General features: G+C 42.7%; 1 protein-coding gene across 2 annotated transcripts in view; it reads right to left on the bottom strand.

Annotated features, from left to right (window-relative positions):
- RIC1 (RIC1 homolog, RAB6A GEF complex partner 1) overlaps positions 1-24,133 on the bottom strand; it is a 514,431-nt gene that overhangs the window by 203,256 nt on the left and 287,042 nt on the right. For both annotated transcript variants that reach the window (XM_053702556.1, XM_053702557.1), the window contains exon 4: positions 10,378-10,485. In XM_053702556.1, the coding sequence (XP_053558531.1) occupies positions 10,378-10,485 (108 nt within the window). The remainder of the gene's footprint in view (positions 1-10,377; positions 10,486-24,133) is intronic.

The raw sequence follows: 24,133 nt of genomic DNA, 5'->3' as shown, positions 1-24,133 counted from the left end.
CACTCCGTTGGTGGCTGACCCTGGACAATCTGTCACAGGGAATGAGCTTCCGCAGACCAGAGTGGGTCATTGTCACGACCGACGCCAGCCTAGTGGGCTGGGGAGCGGTCTGGGAATCCCTGAAAGCTCAGGGTCTATGGTCTCGGGAAGAGTCTCTTCTCCCGATAAACATTCTGGAACTGAGAGCGATATTCAATGCTCTCAGAGCTTGGCCTCAACTAGCAAAGGCCAAATTCATAAGGTTTCAGTCAGACAACATGACGACCGTTGCATATATCAATCATCAGAGGGGAACAAGGAGTTCCCTGGCGATGAAAGAAGTGACCAAGATAATTCAATGGGCGGAGGATCACTCCTGCCACTTGTCTGCGATCCACATCCCAGGAGTGGAAAATTGGGAAGCGGATTTTCTGAGTCGTCAGACATTCCATCCGGGGGAGTGGGAACTCCATCCGGAAATCTTTGCCCAAATAACTCAATTATGGGGCATTCCAGACATGGATCTGATGGCGTCTCGTCAGAACTTCAAGGTTCCTTGCTACGGGTCCAGATCCAGGGATCCCAAGGCGACCCTAGTAGATGCACTAGTAGCACCTTGGACCTTCAACCTAGCTTATGTATTCCCACCGTTTCCTCTCATCCCCAGGCTGGTAGCCAGGATCAATCAGGAGAGGGCCTCGGTGATCTTGATAGCTCCTGCGTGGCCACGCAGGACAAGGTATGCAGACCTGGTGAATATGTCATCGGCTCCACCATGGAAGCTACCTTTGAGACAGGACCTTCTTGTTCAGGGTCCATTCGAACATCCGAATCTGGTTTCCCTCCAACTGACGGCTTGGAGATTGAACGCTTGATTTTATCAAAGCGTGGGTTTTCAGATTCTGTAACAGATACTCTGATTCAGGCTAGAAAGCCTGTAACTAGAAAAATTTACCATAAAATATGGAAAAAATATATCTGTTGGTGTGAATCTAAAGGATTCCCATGGAACAAGATAAAAATTCCTAAGATTCTATCCTTTCTACAAGAAGGTTTGGAGAAAGGATTATCTGCAAGTTCTCTGAAGGGACAGATCTCTGCTTTATCTGTTTTACTTCACAAAAGACTGGCAGCTGTGCCAGATGTTCAAGCATTTGTTCAGGCTCTGGTTAGGATCAAGCCTGTTTACAGACCTTTGACTCCTCCCTGGAGTCTAAATCTAGTTCTTTCAGTTCTTCAAGGGGTTCCGTTTGAACCCTTACATTCCGTAGATATTAAGTTATTATCTTGGAAAGTTTTGTTTTTGGTTGCAATTTCTTCTGCTAGAAGAGTTTCAGAGTTATCTGCTCTGCAGTGTTCTCCGCCCTATCTGGTGTTCCATGCAGATAAGGTGGTTTTGCGTACTAAGCCTGGTTTTCTTCCGAAAGTTGTTTCCAACAAAAATATTAACCAGGAGATAGTTGTACCTTCTTTGTGTCCGAATACAGTTTCAAAGAAGGAACGTTTGTTACACAATTTGGACGTAGTCCGTGCTCTAAAATTCTATTTAGAGGCTACTAAAGATTTCAGACAAACATCTTCCTTGTTTGTTGTTTATTCTGGTAAAAGGAGAGGTCAAAAAGCGACTTCTACCTCTCTTTCCTTTTGGCTTAAAAGCATTATCCAATTGGCTTATGAGACTGCCGGACGGCAGCCTCCTGAAAGAATCACAGCTCACTCCACTAGGGCTGTGGCTTCCACATGGGCCTTCAAGAACGAGGCTTCTGTTGACCAGATATGTAAGGCAGCGACTTGGTCTTCACTGCACACTTTTGCCAAATTTTACAAATTTGATACTTTTGCTTCTTCGGAGGCTATTTTTGGGAGAAAGGTTTTGCAAGCCGTGGTGCCTTCCATTTAGGTGACCTGATTTGCTCCCTCCCTTCATCCGTGTCCTAAAGCTTTGGTATTGGTTCCCACAAGTAAGGATGACGCCGTGGACCGGACACACCAATGTTGGAGAAAACAGAATTTATGCTTACCTGATAAATTACTTTCTCCAACGGTGTGTCCGGTCCACGGCCCGCCCTGGTTTTTTAATCAGGTCTGATGAATTATTTTCTCTAACTACAGTCACCACGGTATCATATGGTTTCTCCTATATATATTTCCTCCTGTCCGTTCGGTCGAATGACTGGGGTGGGCGGAGCCTAGGAGGGATCATGTGACCAGCTTTGCTGGGACTCTTTGCCATTTCCTGTTGGGGAAGAGAATATCCCACAAGTAAGGATGACGCCGTGGACCGGACACACCGTTGGAGAAAGTAATTTATCAGGTAAGCATAAATTCTGTTTTTGTTAGAAGACAACCCAAAGTATTGATCTAGGCACATTTTGGTATATTTTATGCCACCATTTCACCGCCAAATGCGAGCAAATAAAAAAAAAACTTTACATTTTTCACAATTTTAGGTTTCTCACTGAAATTATTTACAAACAGCTTGTGCTATTATGGCACAAATTGTTGTAAAAGCTTCTTTGGGATCCCCTTTGTTCAAAAATAGCAGACTTATATGGCTTTGGCATTGCTTTTTGGTAATTAGAAGGCCGCTAAATGCTGCTGCGCACCACACGTAAATTATGCCCAGCAGTGAAGGGGTTAATTAGGTAGGTTGTAGGGAGCTTGCAGGGTTAATTTTAGCTTTAGGGTAGAGATCAGCCTCCCACCTGACACATCCCACCCCCTGATCCCTCCCAAACAGCTCTCTTCCCTCCCCCACCCCACAAATGTCCCCGCCATCTTAAGTACTGGCAGAAAGTCTGCCAGTACTAAATAAAAGGAGTTTTTTTTTATTTTTATTAAAAAAAAAAATATTTTAGCTGTGATGGACTCCTGCCATAGCCCCAACCTCCATGATCCCCCCCCAGCTCTCTAACCCTCCCCCCTATCTAATTGCGGCCATCTTGGGTACTGGCAGCTGTCTGCCAGTACCCAATTTGCCCCAAAAACAAAAGTATTTTTTGCTCTTTTTTATGTTTTCTGTAGTGTAGCAGCCCCCCACAATACCCCTATCCCCCTCCCCCTCCCAGATTCTTTTATATTATTTTTTAAAAAAATCTCCCCCCCCCCCTCTTCCCTCCTCATTGGTGTCAGTGGCCAGCTAATGCGTGCGCACGCGCGCCCCCCACACGCTCCCGGCACCCGGCGTGCACATTGCACTTCTAGGAACCGGATGCCGGGTAGCGATGGGCCGCCCACCCGCCTCCCTGTTACGCTCCCACCCACCAACGAACCGGCACCATCGCTACCGGTGCAGAGAGGGCCACAGAGTGGCTCTCTCTGCATCGGAGTCTTCTAAAAAGGTATTGCAGGATGCCTCCATATGGAGGCATCACTGCAATACCCTGAGAGCTGCTGGAAGCGATTGCGATCGCTTCCAGCACTCTCTTAGACAACTGACGTACCAGGTACATCCATTCTCATTAACTGCTTGTTAATGCATGACGTACCTGGTACGTCAGTTGTCATTAAGGGGTTAAAATAACAAACTTTTGATTGAAGAATAGTTAAGTAAAAACTCCAGCTCCTCTCGCGACCTCCTTCTTTGTTGAGGGTTGCAAGAGAATGACTGGATATGACATGTGAGGGGAGGAGCTATATAGCAGCTCTGCTTGGGTGATCCTCTTGCAACTTCCTGTTGGGAAGGAGAATATATCCCATAAGTAATGGATGACCCATGGACTGAACACACTTAACAAGAGAAAACGGCACACCTGGTCTATCCCATTCCTTATTAATAATTTCTGTAAACCTTTTAGGTATTTGGAAAAACATCAGTACACACCGGCACTGCAAAGTATTTATCCAGTCTACACAATTTCTCTGGCACTGCAATGGTATCACAGTCATTCAGAGCAGCTAAAACCTCCCTAAGCAACACGCGGAGGTGTTCAAGCTTAAATTTAAATGTAGAAATATTAGAATCAGGTATCTTTCCTGAGTCATTAACATCACCCACTGACTGAAGCTCTCTTTCCTCAGCTTCTGCATATTGTGAGGCAGTATCAGACATGGTTCTTAAAGCGTCAGTATGCTCTGCATTTTGTCTCACCCCAGAGCTATCTCGCTTACCTTTAAGTTCAGGTAGTCTGGCTAATACCGCTGACAGTGTATTATCCATGACTGCCGCCATGTCTTGTAAAGTAAACGCTATGGGCGCCCTAGATGTACTTGGCGCCATTTGAGCGTGAGTCCCTTAAGCGGGAGTCAAAGGGTCTGACACGTGGGGAAAGTTAGTCTGCATAACTTCCCCCTTGTCAGATTCCTCTGGTGATAACATTTTTTAAAGACAGAAAATGATCTTTATTGCATAAAATGAAATCAGTACATTAGGTACACATTCTAAGAGGGGGTTCCACCATGGCTTTTAAACATAATAAACAAGGAGTTTCTTCTATGTCAGACATGTTTATACAGACTAGCAATGAGACTAGCAAGCTTGGAAAACACTTTAAATCAAGTTAACAAGCAAATATAAAAAACGGTACTGTGCCTTTAAGAGAAACAAATTTTGTCAGAATTTGAAAAACAGTGAAAAAATGCAGTAAATCAAATGAAATTTTTACAGTGTGTATAATAGGCTAACAGAGCATTGCACCCACTTGCAAATGGATGATTAACCCCTTAGTTCAAAAAACGGATAAAAAAAACGAAATAGACGTTTTTTTAACAGTCACAACCAACTGCCACAGCAAGCTGTGGCCCTACCTTCCCCAATAAACGACTTTGGAAAGCCTTTGGGCCCTTTAGAGATGTCCTATAGCATTGAGAGTGCCTTGAGGGAAGCTGGATGTCACAGTTTGTAATTTTAACTGCACCAACTGTAACTTTTATACTACAACAGTGGAAAGCCTCAGGAAACTGTTTCTAGTTTAAATTTAAGCCAGCCATGTGGAAAAAACTAGGCCCCAATAAAGTTTTATCACCAAAGCATATATACAAACGATTAAACATGCCAGCAAACGTTTTATATTGCAATATCATAAGGGTATTACCCCTGGGAGTAAGCATGATACCAGTCGTTATTAAATCACTGTATTCAGGCTTAACTTACATTAATCCGGTATCAGCAGCATTTTCTAGTGTTTTCCATCTCTAGAAAAAATTATAACTGCACATACCTGATAGCAGAATAAACTGCACGCCATTCTCTCGCTGAAGTTTTACCTCATCTGTGTAATCCCCTCAGACATATGAGAACAGCAATGGATCTTAGTTACAACCTGCTAAGATCATAGAAACCTCAGGCAGATTCTTCTTCTATTTACTGCCTGAGATAAAATAGCACAACTCCGGTACTATTTAAAAATAACAAACTTTTGATTGAAGAAAATAAACTAGCTATATTTAACCACTCTCTCCTACAACGTCCTAGCTTGTTGAGAGTTGCAAGAGAATGACTGGCTATGACAGTTAGGGGAGGAGCTATATTACAGCTCTGCTGTGGGTGTCCTCTTGCAACTTCCTGTTGGGAATGAGAATATCCCACAAGTAATGGATGATCCGTGGACTGGATACACCTTACAAGAGAAATTTAATTTTATCAATAAATGGTTTTAATATTTCATCTCCTAATAACATATGAGAGTGTTTCTTTAATATTTTCACAACCTCATTATACTGTTGGGAATATGCTGTAGTGAACACTATGGCATCTTTGAAATTGGAATTTTGCTTCCAATTATCAATATGTGTTGTTAAAGATACATTGTATGATTTAATGTCCTTGCGACATTTTTCTAGGCTATTGGCATTATACCCTCTGCACATAAGCCTATTTTTTAATTCTAAGGACTGAGATTCATAAATTTCAGCCGATTTTGTATTTCTACGAATTCTGATGAATTGTCCGCGAGGTATAGCCTTAACAACATGTTTAGGGTGTTGAGAAGAAGCATGTAATATCGTATTGCCTACGGTGTTCTTACGAAAAGTCCTAGTGACTAAGGTGTTGTAAACTCAACACACTCTGTAAAGTTAAGTCTAGATAATTAACACTACTAGTGCTAAACGTACCTGTATACTGAAGATTGAACATATTCTCATTGATGTAGCTCAGAAATTTATTGAACTCTGATTCAGAGGCTTTTTTAGGATAACCAACAGGTCATCGATATAGCGAACATATATGAGAATATCTTCAAGCCAAGGATTTTGTATGCTATATATGTGAGTAAGTTCCCACCAGGAGACATATAAATTAGCAAAAGCGGGGGCAAATTTTGCCCCCATGGCCGTGCCACAGATTTGATTATAAAAAAAACCCCATCAAACTAAAAATAGTTGTGGGAAAGAAGAAATCTTAAAACATCACCCACTGAGGCCTCGCTTCCATTGAGTCGCTAAAAATGGAGCCGTAAGCTACCGAAGCGGCCGACAGCTAAAAGTAATTTACGGCTCCATTTTAGTACCAGGTTTCCATTTAAATATTTTGCGTATAGCGTGCAGTCGCTCTTTTCGTGTAGCTGTAAGTTAACGTTGTGTTAACGCTTCCATCTGATGTCGGATTTCTTGAAAATCAATTAGTTGCTAAGGTAACCCGACCTTACGCTATAGAATTTAAGTTTAACGTCCGTGCTCCTTACCGGTGATCACCTCTCAAGAAAAATAAAGATACACTTATCCATATTTTTAATAATCAAATACTATTTTTTAATATAATTATATTTACCACTTCATAAATATAAGTAATATGTATTGCTGCCCTAGACATAGGTCTACTTTGCATTCTGTAGATATGTTCTTGCATATATTATTATATTTAAATATATACTGATATTTCTATTAGAATATAAGTTCAACTATTTCTATACATGAGACAACAATAAATATTACTTATAACAATTTATTTCTACATTAAAACACTTGCATTATTTGCAAGTTTTATAATTTCAATAGAAAATAGGTCTCAAAAAGCACAATTTTCCTCTTTTACACCTAGTTGAGCTGGGTGTAATATTTCTTAATGTATCGTCAGCCTCCGACAGTATATTAACGGTTTGCGCTTTCATTGGAAACCTGGTATAATTTATCGATTAACGGCTTATATTACTTTCTATGGGACGCAAAGATTTTTTCGGCAGCCGGAGTCCAGCTGCCGATATTGAGGTATAACGCGCCATTGGAAACAGTCGATAAACGATATTGCTTTCCAAAGCATATTTAACGGTTTGCGAGTGCACGCAAACTGAATTACGACTCAATGGAAGCGAGCCCATAGTGTTTGATACTGTCAGATAAATCCAGGTCAAACCTCTAGGGAGATCAGAAAAAGGTTTAATGAACACACTAGGGATGTTAAGAATTTTAATAAAGATTCAGCAGTTGCTAACCACTTCAATGGATACCATTTTACCAATGTTGCAAACATGAATATTAAAATAATAGATACAGTCACCACCTCCATCAGAGGTGGTAATAAATTTAAAACTCGGGGAAAAAAAGAACTTTTCTGGATAATAAAATTACAAACACGTTGCTCATCTGGTATGAACTGTGAATGTGACATTAATTTTTTCATTGATACTTAATGTAGTATCCGGTTTTTCTAGGTCAAATTGCCTTTATCTGTTTTCTCACTGTGACATAAACATTTAGGTGTTAATACTTTTTCTTTCTTGGTGTTCACAACAATACTCACACTTTTATTGTGGTAGAAAGCTTAACATAGTATTCATTACTTTATATCCATATTTGATATCATCTATATGGTAGTTAGTAATAAATTGTGTAAATTAGGTTCATTTTTGTTTTTAACATGTAATTGTGTTTGTGATTTAAGGTCTTTTTTTAGTGGCTTAGCTAATAAGCAGCAGCTGTTTTATGCTAATGAATAATGCAATGTTTAAACCAATCAAATGTTAGCTTGCCCTACTTATAGAATTTACCTATCACTCTCTGTATGTCTATGAATAAGCCCCGTCAGGGGGCGCAAAACTAGTCAGACAATTTTTGTCCGTTTGTCCTCCTGCTTTGTGTGACTTTTGTGTCTACAGCGTTTGTTGCCGTCACTTTATTTTTTAATCTTTTTTCCTATTAAAGTTTTACTTTTATCCGGATGCTTGTCAGTAGTGCCTGCTCTCCTGTTCTTATTGACTATCTTAGTGGCTTGGTTTCGCCACTGCTACGGCACTCCGCTTCCTTGGAGACTATTGGATCACCTTTACTACCGGGTTCACTTCCGGTTCAGCAGTGAGAGATGCGGTTGCTGCTTGGAGCGTCTCCTGTTTGATTGTATCGACGTTTGAAATATGTTGCTGATCTAGTGACTTAATGCTTCTGTGAAGTTTGGTATGAGAGTTAGGAGGTAAAGGGAGCAGGAAGTGCTGTAATGACAAGTGAGGAAATGATGACCAGAAAGAGGCAAAAAAGTAATTTGTAAAGTTTGAGTGAGTGCATCGGTAGCTGAAGATCAGATGAAGGAAGTGGTCCATCTTTGTGAGTAGGAGAGTCGGACCATTATGACAGACCGTAAAAGGAAGTGAGCTGGAGAAGATTTTTGCAGCAGGGACAACAGAGGCTGAAATCCCCAATAATGAGGCAGGTATATCTGAGGAAATAAGGTAGCCAAATGATCAAGAAATTAAGTTGATGAGCCAGGAAGGCGATATTTAATTGCAAAACAGAGAATAAGCGAATCATGTAGAAGAGGAAGAAAATGTGAGGGAAGAGTAAAATACCTACACCCCCTCCTTGCCTGTTTCGAGACCTCGGGGTGTGGCTGAAGTGGAGTCCCGCATGTGATAGTGCAGCTTGGGAGTCTGTGTCTGAAGGAGAGAGCCAGGTTTCCGTGAGAGAGCCAGAAGGTTGATGAAATAGGGGATGAAGAGATTGTGGATATAGTGCGTGAGCGAAGGGGTTGTTGGTTTTAGATACAAAAGGAACTTGAATACGGTTTGCAGAGTTCTGGTTTTTAGGTCTATGGCAAGGCATACATGGGTGGGCAAGATTAGGAAGTTAAAGTGAAGGTAAAGTTACTGTAATGACTACACGTTATAGCATTAAGTGTATCAAATAAACATAAGTTTAATTCATGAATTCTTAAATTAATCAAGTCCTCACCTTTAAAAATAAATTCCAAAATGTACTCAAATTCAACCCGTTTTTTGGGGGGAGGGTTTATCGTTGGGTCACGTTTTTGACTAAGCCAACTGAAATGTTGGCCGTTAGGCGGCCGTCACTTCACGTCATCAGCCCCTTTAGCAGTAAGCGCATGCGCTATTCAAATTTTCAGAATATTGGCAACCACGCGCGTTCCTGTGCGCATTTGGAAATATTAATGACAAATAGCCGCATGCGCAGTGGTTAGCAGCATCGCCGATTAGCGCATGTGCAGTTAGAGACTGCAGCAAGAACGCGCCTTTGAAAGATACAGAGAGCGGATGGGAGCGCTGAAGACGGAAGTAGGTCATGGGAGGAGTTGTGAGATAAGCGGTAGGGATTTTTAAATATAATTTTTATTAGAAAATATTGCAGTAATCTGAAAGAAAACTTAGCGACTAGATTAGGTTCATATGGAGAAATGTTAGGTTGCCTTGCATAATCGCAAACTTTACCTTCACTTTAAGGGGGACCAGGACTGGGAGAGATATCCCCTGCAGTTAGTATGAGCAAGCAAGAGAGTGATATAAAATGAGATACAGATTTGCAGTATTGAGAGTGTTTTTGGGATGAGGTGCAAGGACGAGGGAAAGAGAGAGTTTAGGAATGTGTTCATGAAAGCAGAAGTGAGGTAAGGGTAAAAGAAATGGGCCAATGAATACTACAGGTGGTGAGGGGAAGGAGTAAATGAAAGATATAGTGTGTTGTACTGACAAGAGGTAGGGAAAAGGAACAGGACGATACAAAGCATTTTGCAGAAAGAAAAACAATGAAACACATAAAACACAATATTACAGGGGTAATTGCCTACCGTCTTGTTCCTTGTTCAATCCTTTTTTAAATCTTGAATAATTCTTTTGGTTAATTTCCTCACTTAAGAAATGTGAACATATGCTATTATGAAATTGTATAATTGGGCTTCCAACCCAAGCATCTTTTTCTGAAGACCAATATTACATAATGTTTCTCTCTTATGATAAAGAACATGTGTAAACACAGAATAATATATTTTACTGTAAAACACTAATCTGTATATATTTGAGACATGTCCTATTCATTTTCTATTTATTTTTGTGTCTAATAAATAGCAAGTGAAGTTTCAAAAAATGTATTAGACTTGTAAAAATATGAAACCCTTAAAACAAATTCAACTACACTATATAGTAATAGCCACCATGAGTGGATAGCAACAATTAAATTAACATAGTAACAAGTGGTAAATGTTCTCTGGATTAATAATTCCTACCTAGCAGCCCATACCTTGTGATAGAGGCCTGCAAATCCAGAACTTTTTTGGTCTCCAAATTTAATGCTGGGGCACATTGCTCTTCCTTGTAGTGTGGTATCAGCTTTACATGTGGACTCCCTCTACAAAACAAAATTGTCAAAAGCTTGAATCAATTTTTAGTGTTAAACAGAGTGGTAATCAACATGATTAACAATATTTACCAAAATCCAAACTGTAGAGCCTACTTCATATCAAAATGTTATCAGCAATAACTATCATATAGGTTTTTCTATTAATTTCTGTTCAAATGTAATTCATACATGTGGCAGCAAACCAATGGTTGTTCTCTAAAAAATAATCACTTAAAAAAAAATACAAAAATTAAAAATCAGTAGTCGAGTAAGAAATATAGCTGCTGCTTCAATTCAGCAACCTAGTAGCTTTCATTATCTTGACCAGAAACCCCCTCCAGTAAAAAACAGTTGTCCACACCTTTGTATATAATGGAACTTCCAGCTATTGTTACAATTTAAATAATTTAGCACATTCCTTCTAAATAACATACATTTATCCATTCTAGCAGCCTTAAAAGGACATTGCAATGAAAAAAATAAAAACATAAATTATGCTTACCTGATAATTTTCTTTTCTTCTGATGGAAAGAGTCCACAGCTGCATTCATTACATTTGGGAAATAAGAATCTGGCCACCAGGAGGAGGCAAAGACAACCCAGCCAAAGGCTTAAATACTCCTCCCACTCCCCTCATCCCCCAGTCATTCTGCCGAGGAACAAGGAACAGTAGAAGAAATATCAGGGTGAAAGGTGCCAGAAGATAAGTACGCCCCACATAAAATTACGGGTGGGGAGCTGTGGACTCTTTCCATCAGAAGAAAAGGAAAGCATAATTTATGTTTTTCTTCTTAAATGGAAAGAGTACACAGCTGCATTCATTACTTTTGGGAAAATACCCAAGCTATAGAGAACAATGAATGCCAAGACGGGAGGGTACAATAAATGGCCCATACTGAGGGTACCAGGCCTGAACCTCTACCCAATAAAAAAAAAAAAGCAGAGAAAATTTTAAGAGGAAAAGCCCCAATGACACTGACTCGCAGTTAGTCCAGAAGCCAAACTAGAGACCGAAAACTGACTCGACTGAGCCAACAGTCCTCCAGGAGACACCGTCACCCAACAAACGGTCCCCCACCGCTCATCTCCACAAACGAAGGAGACACCAGCCAAAACCCCCAAGGGAACAAGGCAAAGGAGAACCAAGGAAACTGAAAGATCCCCTAATACAAAAAGAACACCTCCACGAGTGAGCCCAGCTCACAGAGACCCAAAGGGGCCCAAAAAGGGAAAGGAGGCCACGCCTATACCAAGCGAAACCCGGGATAAGACCGGGCACGGAGACAGAACAGACGTCTCTCTAATATCCTGCAAGCATGAAATGCAACTGAAGAGGCAAAGTCCTCCCAGTGTCTGGCCATAGAATACCAAAGTATTCGACCATGAAAAAGTGTGTAATACATCCAGGTGCAAAACCCCAAGTTGAGAACACAGAGTCCACAACAGGACAACACAGAGGGTACTTGCAAGGAAGAGGAAGCAGTCATGCAAGAAACAGACCGCAAAAGCAACCCCCAGACAGAGGGCACGTTCCAGGCAACTTAAGTCGCCGGACCTACACACAGGTCCCTGAAAAGGGGAACACAAAACCTCAAATCGAGGCCCCCCGAGAAGGAGAGTATACCCTCAAAACCCAAAGAGTAAACCCTCTTCTAATCATGGAGCAAGTTGAAAGGAAAATCTATACCCTAGCAGACTAAGCTAACAGGATAGACTCAACAAAGCTCACACATCCAGAGGAGACTGCATCAAACGCAGTTCCATAGACCACTCGGCCATCCTGACCTGCAGACCCACACTCAGCTGGACCAACCCAGCCTCCGGGATCCAAGACAGGGAAACAAAAGAATCCCGAAACAGGTACAGGAACGAGCGTAAAGATAGCACAGCCATCCCCACAGAGCACAAGTACAACCCGACTCTGAAACAGACAACAAGGCCATAGACCTAAGGATCTATCAAATAAAGGCCCAACAAGTCTGCTTGGAGCCAGCAAGACCCCCAGACTATCTCCATAGGAAGGAGAATATCCCCTAAAGAAAAGGGATGATGCCGGAAGGGCAACAACTGTCCTCAAGGCCCAAAGGCACCAGCTAATGGGAAGAGAAATTCCCAACACAGATGTCCTAGAAAAGGACCCCCCTACAAGTAGCTTTCTGAGCGGAGGCACATTCAACCCATTCGCCTGCGGAGCAGGGCATCCACAGGAACACTGGCAAGCTGACCAGGGGAATGCAACCCTAAGGCGCACCAGAAATTGGACATCCAACGCCAGCAGTTGGGTATGAACCAACCACCCTTGAGGCTCAAGCCACACAGCTAAACACCAGATGTGACAAAGAGTAAAAAATACTCAGAAAACCTGGCCAACCATGACCAGGTTAGGTAGCTGGAGCATGGACACAGTCCAAGTCCCCACTACCGTGGGACACCCGGTTAAGCCCTGAGATCCAAGATTCAAACACCACCCAAGACTGGGACAGTAAAAAGGCCAAGCAAAGCTTCAGCAACCGGAAGTCTCAGTGAGGAAAACAGGTCCGGGTACCCAATAGTTCAGGCAAACCTTACCCTTGAACTAAACACCCCAACTGGCAAAAAAGCCAGACGCAAGGGTATGGATGCATATCCAGAAAATCCAGGATAGCGAAAGAACTCAAAAGCCCCAACCAAAGGAGGGAACGACCCCTAGCTAAAGTCCAACGCTCCAAGGAGCAAGGCTAGAAGTCGTATGAAGATACTTCTCAGACCCTCAGGACGACCAAGGGATACCTCGAGGTCAAAAAAATCCTACTAACAGGACTAGTCTCCCTAACGCCTCCGCACAAGCAAAGGACACAAGGAAGAGAAGGCACTAAGCCTACCCAGCTCCACAAAACCCAGAGCTAAACAAAAGTCCCTACGGAGAACAATCATCACCCGGAAACACAGATCCCTAAAAGGAGATCCACTCACCCGGAGGCAATGGAAGACCCAAATACTAGAAACAGCTTACACGTACACCTGCAAGGTGTCAAGAGCTGCAACAGGTTTCAAACTACAAACCTACCGCATGCTAGACAGCTATCTTGTACAAGATATTGGATCAAGCCCAAAAGGACAAATCCAGAGGCCTAAAAAATGAAGGCCAAACTGCTCAATAGCAGTAAGGGGCATTAAACCCTCCACCACATGGGGGAAGAAACTAAGTTCTGATGAAATCAGATGTCAAATAGAATGACGCCGCGGAAAAACTCCCCTGCCTGGTCAACCATGCCTGAAGGCTATAAGGACTGAAACAATCCTTCCCACCTCACAGACCCACAGATCCTTTCGAATGCTTAGTTGAACATGAAAAAACAATGATAACCTGAGAACTGAATCTGAAATTAACAGTCTCAGCATCAGAATCCTCCATAACTGGATAGAGGATATTTAAATATGGACTAAAGTAGTGAAAACTAAAACGGCACCTGACACCCCGAATGGCTGGGGCACTCACCACCTCCTATGACCAGACCCCTGCGGACTAGAAAATTTCCTTAGCCACGCGGTCGGGAATGCGCAAATGGAAAAACGGGACGTAACCACGCTCTAACACAAGGTGAACCGTTCAGTCCAAAACAAGTGCGCCCAACCAAAAGGCTGCGACACTTCCAAAGGACTCAATGTTCCAACCACGAGCCCAGTAAACATCACACATAAGCAGGTTGAATCACATAACAAACATGATTATAAACCCCCCTGGTCAATAACCCCCCTCAGGAGATATTAACCCTCGATTCCAAGATACTAAAAGAGACTCACTAAGACCGTTATGTATAAGTTAGACCCGCAAGGTGGTAGCCTCTCAGGAAACATTCACATTACAGTACATTGCAAATAAAGTAAAGTGAAACGATCTTACCGGAATCTACGCCGTGGAACAAGAACACGGCCCTTCAAGTGTGACGGATGGTAGCATCGCCTCCGCCATGGACTTGAGAGAGGACAGCAGGTAGCGAAGCGAAGCTCGACAACGCCAAGTGCTGAAAAGGAGCTGTGAATACGAGTCGGGCTGGTGTTGCAGGGGAAGCTCCCACTGCATCTACAGACTCTCACTTTCGCCCAAGCCCTCACACGAGAGACTGACAGGACTACTTAAAACTCACAATTCTTGTCGAAGAGTAGCACCCTCCATAAGAAACATTAATAGAAAAAATTAAATAATAAAAAGAAAAACTTCTGATACTTCTCTGCCAACCTCCTGGGATGAAAGGCAAAGAATGACTGGGGGATGAGGGGAGTGGGAGGAGTTGTCTTTTGCCTTCTCCTGGTGGCCAGGTTCTTATTTCCCAAAAATAATGAATACAGCTGTGGACTCTTTCCATTTAAGAAGAAAATACACTAATTCATAGCATTCTATGTTTGCACTAGTGTCCCATGGTAACTGTGTTAATCCATTAACATTCCAGATTTTGTCAGATCCATTCTCCCCTGCTGAAGTATATTGAGGCTTTGTTTTAGCTATATTCCCCTAGCTGGTAACAGAAAATGAGGTGGTGTGAGCATCCTACACTCTTTCCGCTGTACTTTTAAACAGAAGTTCTTTATTTCTTCCCTTTCACTCGCCTCCAATTTAACAAATGCAAGTTATATACCATACACAGAAACACCTGCATGCATTTCTAGGTTACTATCACCTCAAACTGGTTTATCTTTTCTGAAACAGCTCTAATACTTCTAAAGGTCTTTCTCACCAAGGAGGCTACACACTTGACCTTATGTTCACTGAAAGGTACAAAATCGCAGTTCCTTTTTTCTGACCACAATTTTCAACATCCTTGATCTTGATAAGTGTTTCTCAACTAAGCCTACAAATACTATCATCCCAGACATACAGAATATCCTGACTTGAATAGAGATGAGACGTTCACAATCCTAAAATTGTTCCTATGATTCAGAATTCTACTAACATAGGGCCTGTACTTCCTCTGATGGATCTTGTCCCACTAGGTTTAATCCAGTTTTATTACATTTAAAACATAAAGATGAGTGATTAATCATTCTGAAGTAGATGTGGAAAAGATGTTTCACGTTGCATCTGTTTCTAGCCTGTTTGACGTATTGTTTGTCTGTTCAGAACTTCTATATTGAACTATTATTACAGCCCTGTGTAGATGTGCCTAAAGGTGCTTAAACCCATATTATTTAAACATTCTGTAGTTTAATCAATGTATATGGATCCTGTTGATAAGACAATAAGACAATAGACTGATTTAACATAACTACCATCAATTTCATGTATATGTAAAAAACAGTCAGAGGGACACTCAAGTCAAAATAAACTTTTATGATTTAGAAAGAGCATGCAGTTTAAATACACTTTCTAATTTACTTCCATTAGCAAATATTGCACAGTCTTTTTATATTCACACTTTCTGGGGAACAAGATCCTACTGAGCATGTGCACAAGCTCACAGCGTATACTAGCCTTTGATTGGGTGATATCTGTCACATAATACAAGGGGCCGGAGAATTGGAGAACAAATACATTTGTCTGAAGAAAAAAATCTGCTGCTTATGTGAAATTCAGAGTAGGTGTTAAAAAGACAATAATTTATTATGCACTTGTTAATTATGTAATGCTACTGCATTGAGTGGTAAGGACTGTGTTGATGGAGATATGCATCAAGATGGTCTAAATATCTGCTCTTATCAGCATATAGATGTTAAGAAAACGTTAAGAGTAGGGTTCTTACATTCTAGCCCTCAAGACACACTAAAAAATCATAGTTAAAAGATCTTAAATAGAGCACCAATAAACGAATAATCAGCTACTCCGTAAACATGGTTACTAAACCTGTCCTCACCAAGTTAATCCTAAAATCTGTCCTGTTAGTAGGCCTTGAAAACTGTAATTGAAGAACACCGTTTTAGAAGACCTATTATGTTTCTAAATGTAAACGGTCCAAATTGTAATGTAAGCCAGTGTTTCTCAACCGCGCTCCTCACATATCCCCAACAGGCCACGTTTTCATTATCTCTGAACTAGAGCTCATGTGAAAAAATTAGCTGGTCAGTAACCATGGTTTCTAAACTGCTGTTACCCATCAGCTGATTATTTCACCTATGCTCTAGTTCAGCTATAATGAAAACTTGACCTGTTAGGGGTACTTGAGGACCACGTTTGAGAAACCCTGATGTAAGCCACTGAAACAGCCCCCTAAACCAATTATGGAGGCAGTAATATTATGCCAATGAAAAAAGTTGAACTCTTTGATGTGCAAAATACATTGTGTCATTAAAAACATAAATAATGCTTGCCAGATAATTTCCTTTCCTTCTGTATGAGGAGAGTCCACGGCTTCATTCCTTACTTGTGGGAAACATATACCCAAGCTCCAGAGGACACTGAATGAATGGGAGGGTAAAAGTAAGGTGGACCCTATTCTGAGGGCACCACAGCCTGCAAAACCCTTCTACCAAAAGCTGCTTCAGCAGAAGCAAAAACGTCAAATTTGTAAAATTTTGAAAAAGGTATGCAAGGAGGACCAGGTAACCGCCCTACAAAACTGATCAATAGAGGCCTCATTCTTGAAGGCCCAAGAGAAAGCCACTGCTCTAGATGAATGAGCCTTAATCCTCTAAGGAGGCTTATGTCCTGCTGTCTCATAAGCTAAGCGATAATGCTCCCCAACCAAAAAGATAAGGAAGTTGACGAGGCCTTCTGCCCCCTACGCATCCCAGAATAGACAACAAACAAAGAAGAACTCTTTCTAAACTCCTTCGTAGCCTGAAGATAGAACTTCAAGGCCCGAACCACATCCAAATTATGAAGTAACCGTTCCTTTGAAGGAGGAGGATTAGTACACAAGGAAGGAACCACATTCTCCTGATTGATGTTGCGATCTGAAACGACCTTAGGAAGAACAGCCTTATCAGCATGAAATACTAGGTAAGGAGGCTCACATTGCGAGGCAGCCATTTCAGAGACTCTGCGTGCCGAAGCAATGGCCAGTAGAAAAATAATCTTCCAAGACAGTAATTTAATGTCAACTACATACATAGGCTCAAAACAGAGCCTTCTGCAAAACTAAGAACAAGATTTAAACTCCAAGGAGGAGCGCTAGATCTAAACACAGGCCTGATTCTAGCCAGAGCCTGAACAAAAGACTGAACATCTGGAAGCTCAGCGAGCCTCTTGTGCAGTAAAACAGATAGGGCCGAAATCTGTCCCTTAAGGGAGTAAGCCGAAAGGCCCTTCTCTAGACCATCCTAGAGAAAAGAAAGAATCCTGGGAATAATAAGTTCTCCACATCTTATGATAGATGCAGCGAGTAACCGGCTTACGAGCTTGAATGAGCGTATCAATAACTCTCTCCGAGAAACCTCTTCTAGCTAGGACTAAGCATTCAATCTCCACGCAGTCAGCCTCAGAGAATCTAGATTTTGATGAACAAAGGGACCTTGTTGCAGCAGATCCCTGTGACAAGGTAACTTCCATGGAGGAGATGACGACATCCCCACTAGATCTGCAAACCACATCCTTCGCGGCCATGACAGAGTAATCAGTATAACTGATGCCCACTCCTGCTTGATGCGGGCCACTACTCAAGGAAGGAGAGGTAATGGCTGAACGGCATATGAGACAAACTCTAAGGCACCACTAATGCATCTATTAGCTCTGCCTGAGGACCACTGGATCTCGACCCATACCTGGGTAGCTTGGTATTGAGAGGGGACGCCATGAGATTTATCTCCGGAGTCCCCCACCTGTTGCATATCTCCGCAAACACCTCGGGATGGAGAGACTATTCCCCCGCATGAAAGGATTGTCTGCTGAGAAAATCCGCTTCCCAGTTGTCAACACCCGGAATGTGGATCGCTGACAGGGAACAGTTGTGGGCCTTCATCCACTCCAGAATCTGAGATACCTTCCTCATTGCTAGGGAGCTCCTCGTTCCTCCCTGGTGGTTGATGTAAGCCACCGAGGTGATATTGTCTGGGGCCAAGCCTTCAGAGCATTGAAGATTGTTCGAAGTTCCAGAATGTTGATCCGAAGAGAGCTCTCCTCCTGAGACCAAAGGCCCTGAGCCTTCTTGGCACCCCATCCTGAGAGACTCGCATTTGTAGTCACAATCTCCCAGGATGGTCTTAAAAAGGATGTCCCTCGGGACAAGTGATCTGGACAGAGCCACAAAGAGAAAGATTCTTTTGACCAGTTGTCCAGAGAGATCTGTTGAGACAGATCCGCATGATTGCCGTTCAACTGTCTCAGCATGCACAGTTCTAACGGTCTGAGACGGAACCTGGCAAAGGGAATTATGTCCATGCTGGACACCATGAGACCAATCACCTCCATACACTGCGCCACAGAGGGCCTTGAAGAGGTTCGGAGGGCAAGACATGCCGAAGCCAGCTTGCAGCGTCTCTGGTCTGAAAGAAATATCCTCATGACTAGTGAGTCTATTATAGTGCCCAGGAATTCTACCCTGGTGCTTGGAATAAGAGAACTCTTTTCCAAGTTTATCTTCCATCCATGGGATCGAAGAAGAGAGAGAAGAGATTCTGAATGTTCTTCCGCTAGACAAAGGATGGTAGCAGCATTTAGTCCAAGTAAGGTGCTACTGCAATGCCCTGAGGTCTGGCTACAGCCAAGAGAGTCCCCAGAACCTTTGTGAAAATTCTTGGGGAAGTAGCTAGGCCAAACGGAAGAGCAATAAACTATAAGTGCTGGTCCAGAAAGGCAAACCTTAGGAACTAAAAGTGGATTGGGACATGAAGGTAAGCATCCTTAGATCTATAGTGGTCATAAACTGTCCCTTCTGGACTAAGGGAAGGATAGACCTTATCGTCTCCATCTTGAACGAGGGGATGCTCAGAAACTTGTTTAAGCACTTTACGTCCAGAACCGGACGGAAAGTTCCCTCCTTTTTAGGGACCACGAAAACACAATTTATGCTTACCTGATAAATGTATTTCTTTTGTGGTGTATCCAGTCCACGGATCATCCATTACTTGTGGGATATTCTCATTCCCAACAGGAAGTTGCAAGAAGAACCCACAGCAGAGCTGCAATATAGCTCCTCCCCTAACTGTCATAGCCAGTCATTCGACCGAAAACAAGCCGAGAAAGGAGGAACCATAGGGTGCAGTGGTTACTGTAGTTTAAATTTAAAAATTACCTGCCTTAAAATGACAGGGCGGGCCGTGGACTGGATACACCACAAGAGAAATAAATTTATCAGGTAAGCATAAATTGTGTTTTCTCTTGTAAGGTGTATCCAGTCCACGGATCATCCATTACTTGTGGTATACCAATACCAAAGCTAAAGTACACGGATGAAGGGAGGGACAAGGCAGGAACTTAAATGGAAGGAAACACTGCCTGTAAAACCTTTCTCCCAAATATAGCCTCCGAAGAAGCAAAAGTATCAAATTTGCAAAATTTTGAAAAATTATGAAGCGAAGACCAAGTCGCCGCCTTGCAAATCTGTTCAAAAGAAGCCTCATTTTTAAAGGCCCAAGTGGAAGCCACAGCTCTAGTGGAATGAGCTGTAATCCTTTCAGGAGGCTGCTGTCCAGCAATCTCATAGGCTAAGCGGATTAAGCTTCTTAGCCAAAAAAAAGGAGAGGTTGCCGAAGCCTTTTGATCTCTCCTCTGTCCAGAGAAGACAACAAACCAAGCAGATGTTTGACGAAAATCTTTAGTAGCTTGTAAGTAAAAACTTTAAAGCACGGACCACGTCCAGATTGTGATTCACAAGGATGGAACAATCATCTCTTGATTGATATTCTTGTTAGATACCACCTTAGGTAAAAACCCAGATTTGGTACGCAGGACTACCTTATCCGTATGAAAAATCAGATAAGGAGAATCACATTATAAGGCAGATAACTCGGAGACTCTACGAGCCGAGGAAATAGCTACCAAAAAAAGGACTTTCCAAGATAAAAGTTTGATATCTATGGAATGAAGAGGTTCAAACGGAACTTCTTGAAGAACCTTAAAAAACAGAATTTATGTTTACCTGATAAATTACTTTCTCCAACGGTGTGTCCGGTCCACGGCGTCATCCTTACTTGTGGGATATTCTCTACCCAACAGGAAATGGCAAAGAGCCCAGCAAAGCTGGTCACATGATCCCTCCTAGGCTCCGCCTTCCCCAGTCATTCGACCGACGTAAAGGAGGAATATTTGCATAGGAGAAATCATATGATACCGTGGTGACTGTAGTTAGAGAAAATAAATCATCAGACCTGATTAAAAAACCAGGGCGGGCCGTGGACCGGACACACCGTTGGAGAAAGTAATTTATCAGGTAAACATAAATTCTGTTTTCTCCAACATAGGTGTGTCCGGTCCACGGCGTCATCCTTACTTGTGGGAACCAATACCAAAGCTTTAGGACACGGATGATGGGAGGGAGCAAATCAGGTCACCTAGATGGAAGGCACCACGGCTTGCAAAACCTTTCTCCCAAATATAGCCTCAGAAGAAGCAAAAGTATCAAATTTGTAAAATTTGGTAAAAGTGTGCAGTGAAGACCAAGTCGCTGCCTTACATATCTGATCAACAGAAGCCTCGTTCTTGAAGGCCCATGTGGAAGCCACGGCCCTAGTGGAATGAGCTGTGATTCTTTCAGGAGGCTGCCGTCCGGCAGTCTCATAAGCCAATCTGATGATGCTTTTAAGCCAAAAAGAGAGAGAGGTAGAAGTTGCTTTTTGACCTCTCCTTTTACCAGAATAAACAACAAACAAGGAAGATGTTTGTCTGAAATCCTTTGTAGCCTCTAAATAGAATTTTAGAGCATGAACTACATCCAAATTGTGCAACAAACGTTCCTTCTTTGAAACTGGATTCGGACACAAAGAAGGCACGACTATCTCCTGGTTAATATTTTTGTTAGAAACAACTTTCGGAAGAAAACCAGGTTTAGTACGCAAAACCACCTTATCTGCATGGAACACCAGATAAGGAGGAGAACACTGCAGAGCAGATAACTCTGAAACTCTTCTAGCAGAAGAAATTGCAACCAAAAACAAAACTTTCCAAGATAATAACTTGATATCAACGGAATGTAGGGGTTCAAACGGAACCCCCTGAAGAACTGAAAGAACTAAATTGAGACTCCAAGGAGGAGTCAAAGGTTTGTAAACAGGCTTGATTCTAACCAGAGCCTGAACAAAAGCTTGAACATCTGGCACAGCCGCCAGCTTTTTGTGAAGTAAAACAGATAAAGCAGAAATCTGTCCCTTCAAAGAACTTGCAGATAATCCTTTCTCCAAACCTTCTTGAAGAAAGGATAGAATCTTAGGAATTTTTATCTTGTTCCATGGGAATCCTTTAGATTCACACCAACAGATATATGTTTTCCATATTTTATGGTAGATTTTTCTAGTTACAGGCTTTCTAGCCTGAACAAGAGTATCAATGACAGAATCTGAGAACCCTCGCTTTGATAAAATCAAGCGTTCAATCTCCAAGCAGTCAGTTGGAGTGAGGCCAGATTCGGATGTTCGAACGGACCTTGAACAAGAAGGTCCTGTCTCAAAGGTAGCTTCCATGGTGGAGCCGATGACATATTCACCAGATCTGCATACCAAGTCCTGCGTGGCCACGCAGGAGCTATCAAGATCACCGATACCCTCTCCTGTTTGATCCTGGCTACCAGCCTGGGAATGAGAGGAAACGGTGGGAACACATAAGCTAGGTTGAAGCTCCAAGGTGCTACTAGTGCATCCACTAGAGTCGCCTTGGGATCCCTGGATCTGGACCCGTAGCAAGGAACCTTGAAGTTCTGACGAGACGCCATCAGATCCATGTCTGGAATGCCCCACAATTGAATTATTTGGGCAAAGATTTCCGGATGGAGTTCCCACTCCCCCGGATGAAATGTCTGACGACTCAGAAAATCCGCTTCCCAATTTTCCACTCCTGGGATGTGGATTGCAGACAAGTGGCAGGAGTGAGTCTCCGCCCATTGAATTATTTTGGTCACTTCTTCCATCGCCAGGGAACTCCTTGTTCCCCCCTGATGGTTGATATACGCAACAGTCGTCATGTTGTCTGATTGAAACCGTATGAATTTGGCCTTTGCTAGCTGAGGCCAAGCCTTGAGAGCATTGAATATCGCTCTCAGTTCCAGAATATTTATCGGGAGAAGAGATTCTTCCCGAGACCAAAGACCCTGAGATTTCAGGGGTTCCCAGACCGCGCCCCAGCCCACCAGACTGGCGTCGGTCGTGACAATGACCCACTCTGGTCTGCGGAAGCTCATCCCTTGTGACAGGTTGTCCAGGGTCAGCCACCAACGGAGTGAATCTCTGGTCCTCTGATCTACTTGTATCGTCGGAGACAAGTCTGTATAATCCCCATTCCACTGACTGAGCATGCACAGCTGTAATGGTCTTAGATGAATTCGCGCAAAAGGAACTATGTCCATTGCCGCGACCATCAAACCTATTACTTCCATGCACTGCGCTATGGAAGGAAGAAGAACAGAATGAAGTACTTGACAAGAGCTTAGAAGTTTTGATTTTCTGGCCTCTGTCAGAAAAATCCTCATTTCTAAGGAGTCTATTATTGTTCCCAAGAAGGGAACTCTTGTTGACGGAGATAGAGAACTTTTTTCTACGTTCACTTTCCACCCGTGAGATCTGAGAAAGGCCAGGACAATGTCCGTATGAGCCTTTGCTTGTGGTAGAGACGACGCTTGAATCAGTATGTCGTCCAAGTAAGGTACTACTGCATTGCCCCTTGGTCTTAGCACCGCTAGAAGGGACCCTAGTACCTTTGTGAAAATTCTTGGAGCAGTGGCTAATCCGAATGGAAGTGCCACAAACTGGTAATGCTTGTCCAGAAAGGCGAACCTTAGGAACCGATGATGTTCCTTGTGGATAGGAATATGTAGATACGCATCCTTTAAATCCACCGTGGTCATGAATTGACCTTCCTGGATGGTAGGAAGAATTGTCCGAATGGTTTCCATTTTGAACGATGGAACCTTGAGAAATTTGTTTAGGATCTTGAGATCTAAGATTGGTCTGAATGTTCCCTCTTTTTTGGGAACTATGAACAGATTGGAGTAGAATCCCATCCCTTGTTCTCCTAATGGAACCGGATGAATCACTCCCATTTTTAACAGGTCTTCTACACAATGTAAGAATGCCTGTCTTTTTATGTGGTCTGAAGACAATTGAGACCTGTGGAACCTCCCCCTTGGGGGTAGCTCCTTGAATTCCAGAAGATAACCTTGGGAGACTATTTCTAGCGCCCAAGGATCCAGAACATCTCTTGCCCAAGCCTGAGCGAAGAGAGAAAGTCTGCCCCCCACCAGATCCGGTCCCGGATCGGGGGCCAACATCTCATGCTGTCTTGGTAGCAGTGGCAGGTTTCTTGGCCTGCTTACCTTTGTTCCAGCCTTGCATTGGCCTCCAGGCTGGCTTGGTTTGAGAAGTATTACCCTCTTGCTTAGAGGATGTAGAACTTGAGGCTGGTCCGTTTCTGCGAAAGGGACGAAAATTTGGTTTATTTTTAGCCTTAAAAGACCTATCCTGAGGAAGGGCGTGGCCCTTACCCCCAGTGATATCTGAAATAATCTCTTTCAAGTCAGGGCCAAACAGCGTTTTCCCCTTGAAAGGTATGTTAAGCAATTTGTTCTTGGAAGACGCATCCGCTGACCAAGATTTTAGCCAA

The sequence above is a fragment of the Bombina bombina genome, chromosome 2 (genome assembly GCF_027579735.1).
Source record: "Bombina bombina isolate aBomBom1 chromosome 2, aBomBom1.pri, whole genome shotgun sequence".
Lineage (NCBI taxonomy): Eukaryota > Metazoa > Chordata > Amphibia > Anura > Bombinatoridae > Bombina > Bombina bombina.
Note: the sequence above shows the minus strand (reverse complement) of the source record. Positions and strands in the feature narration are given on the sequence as shown.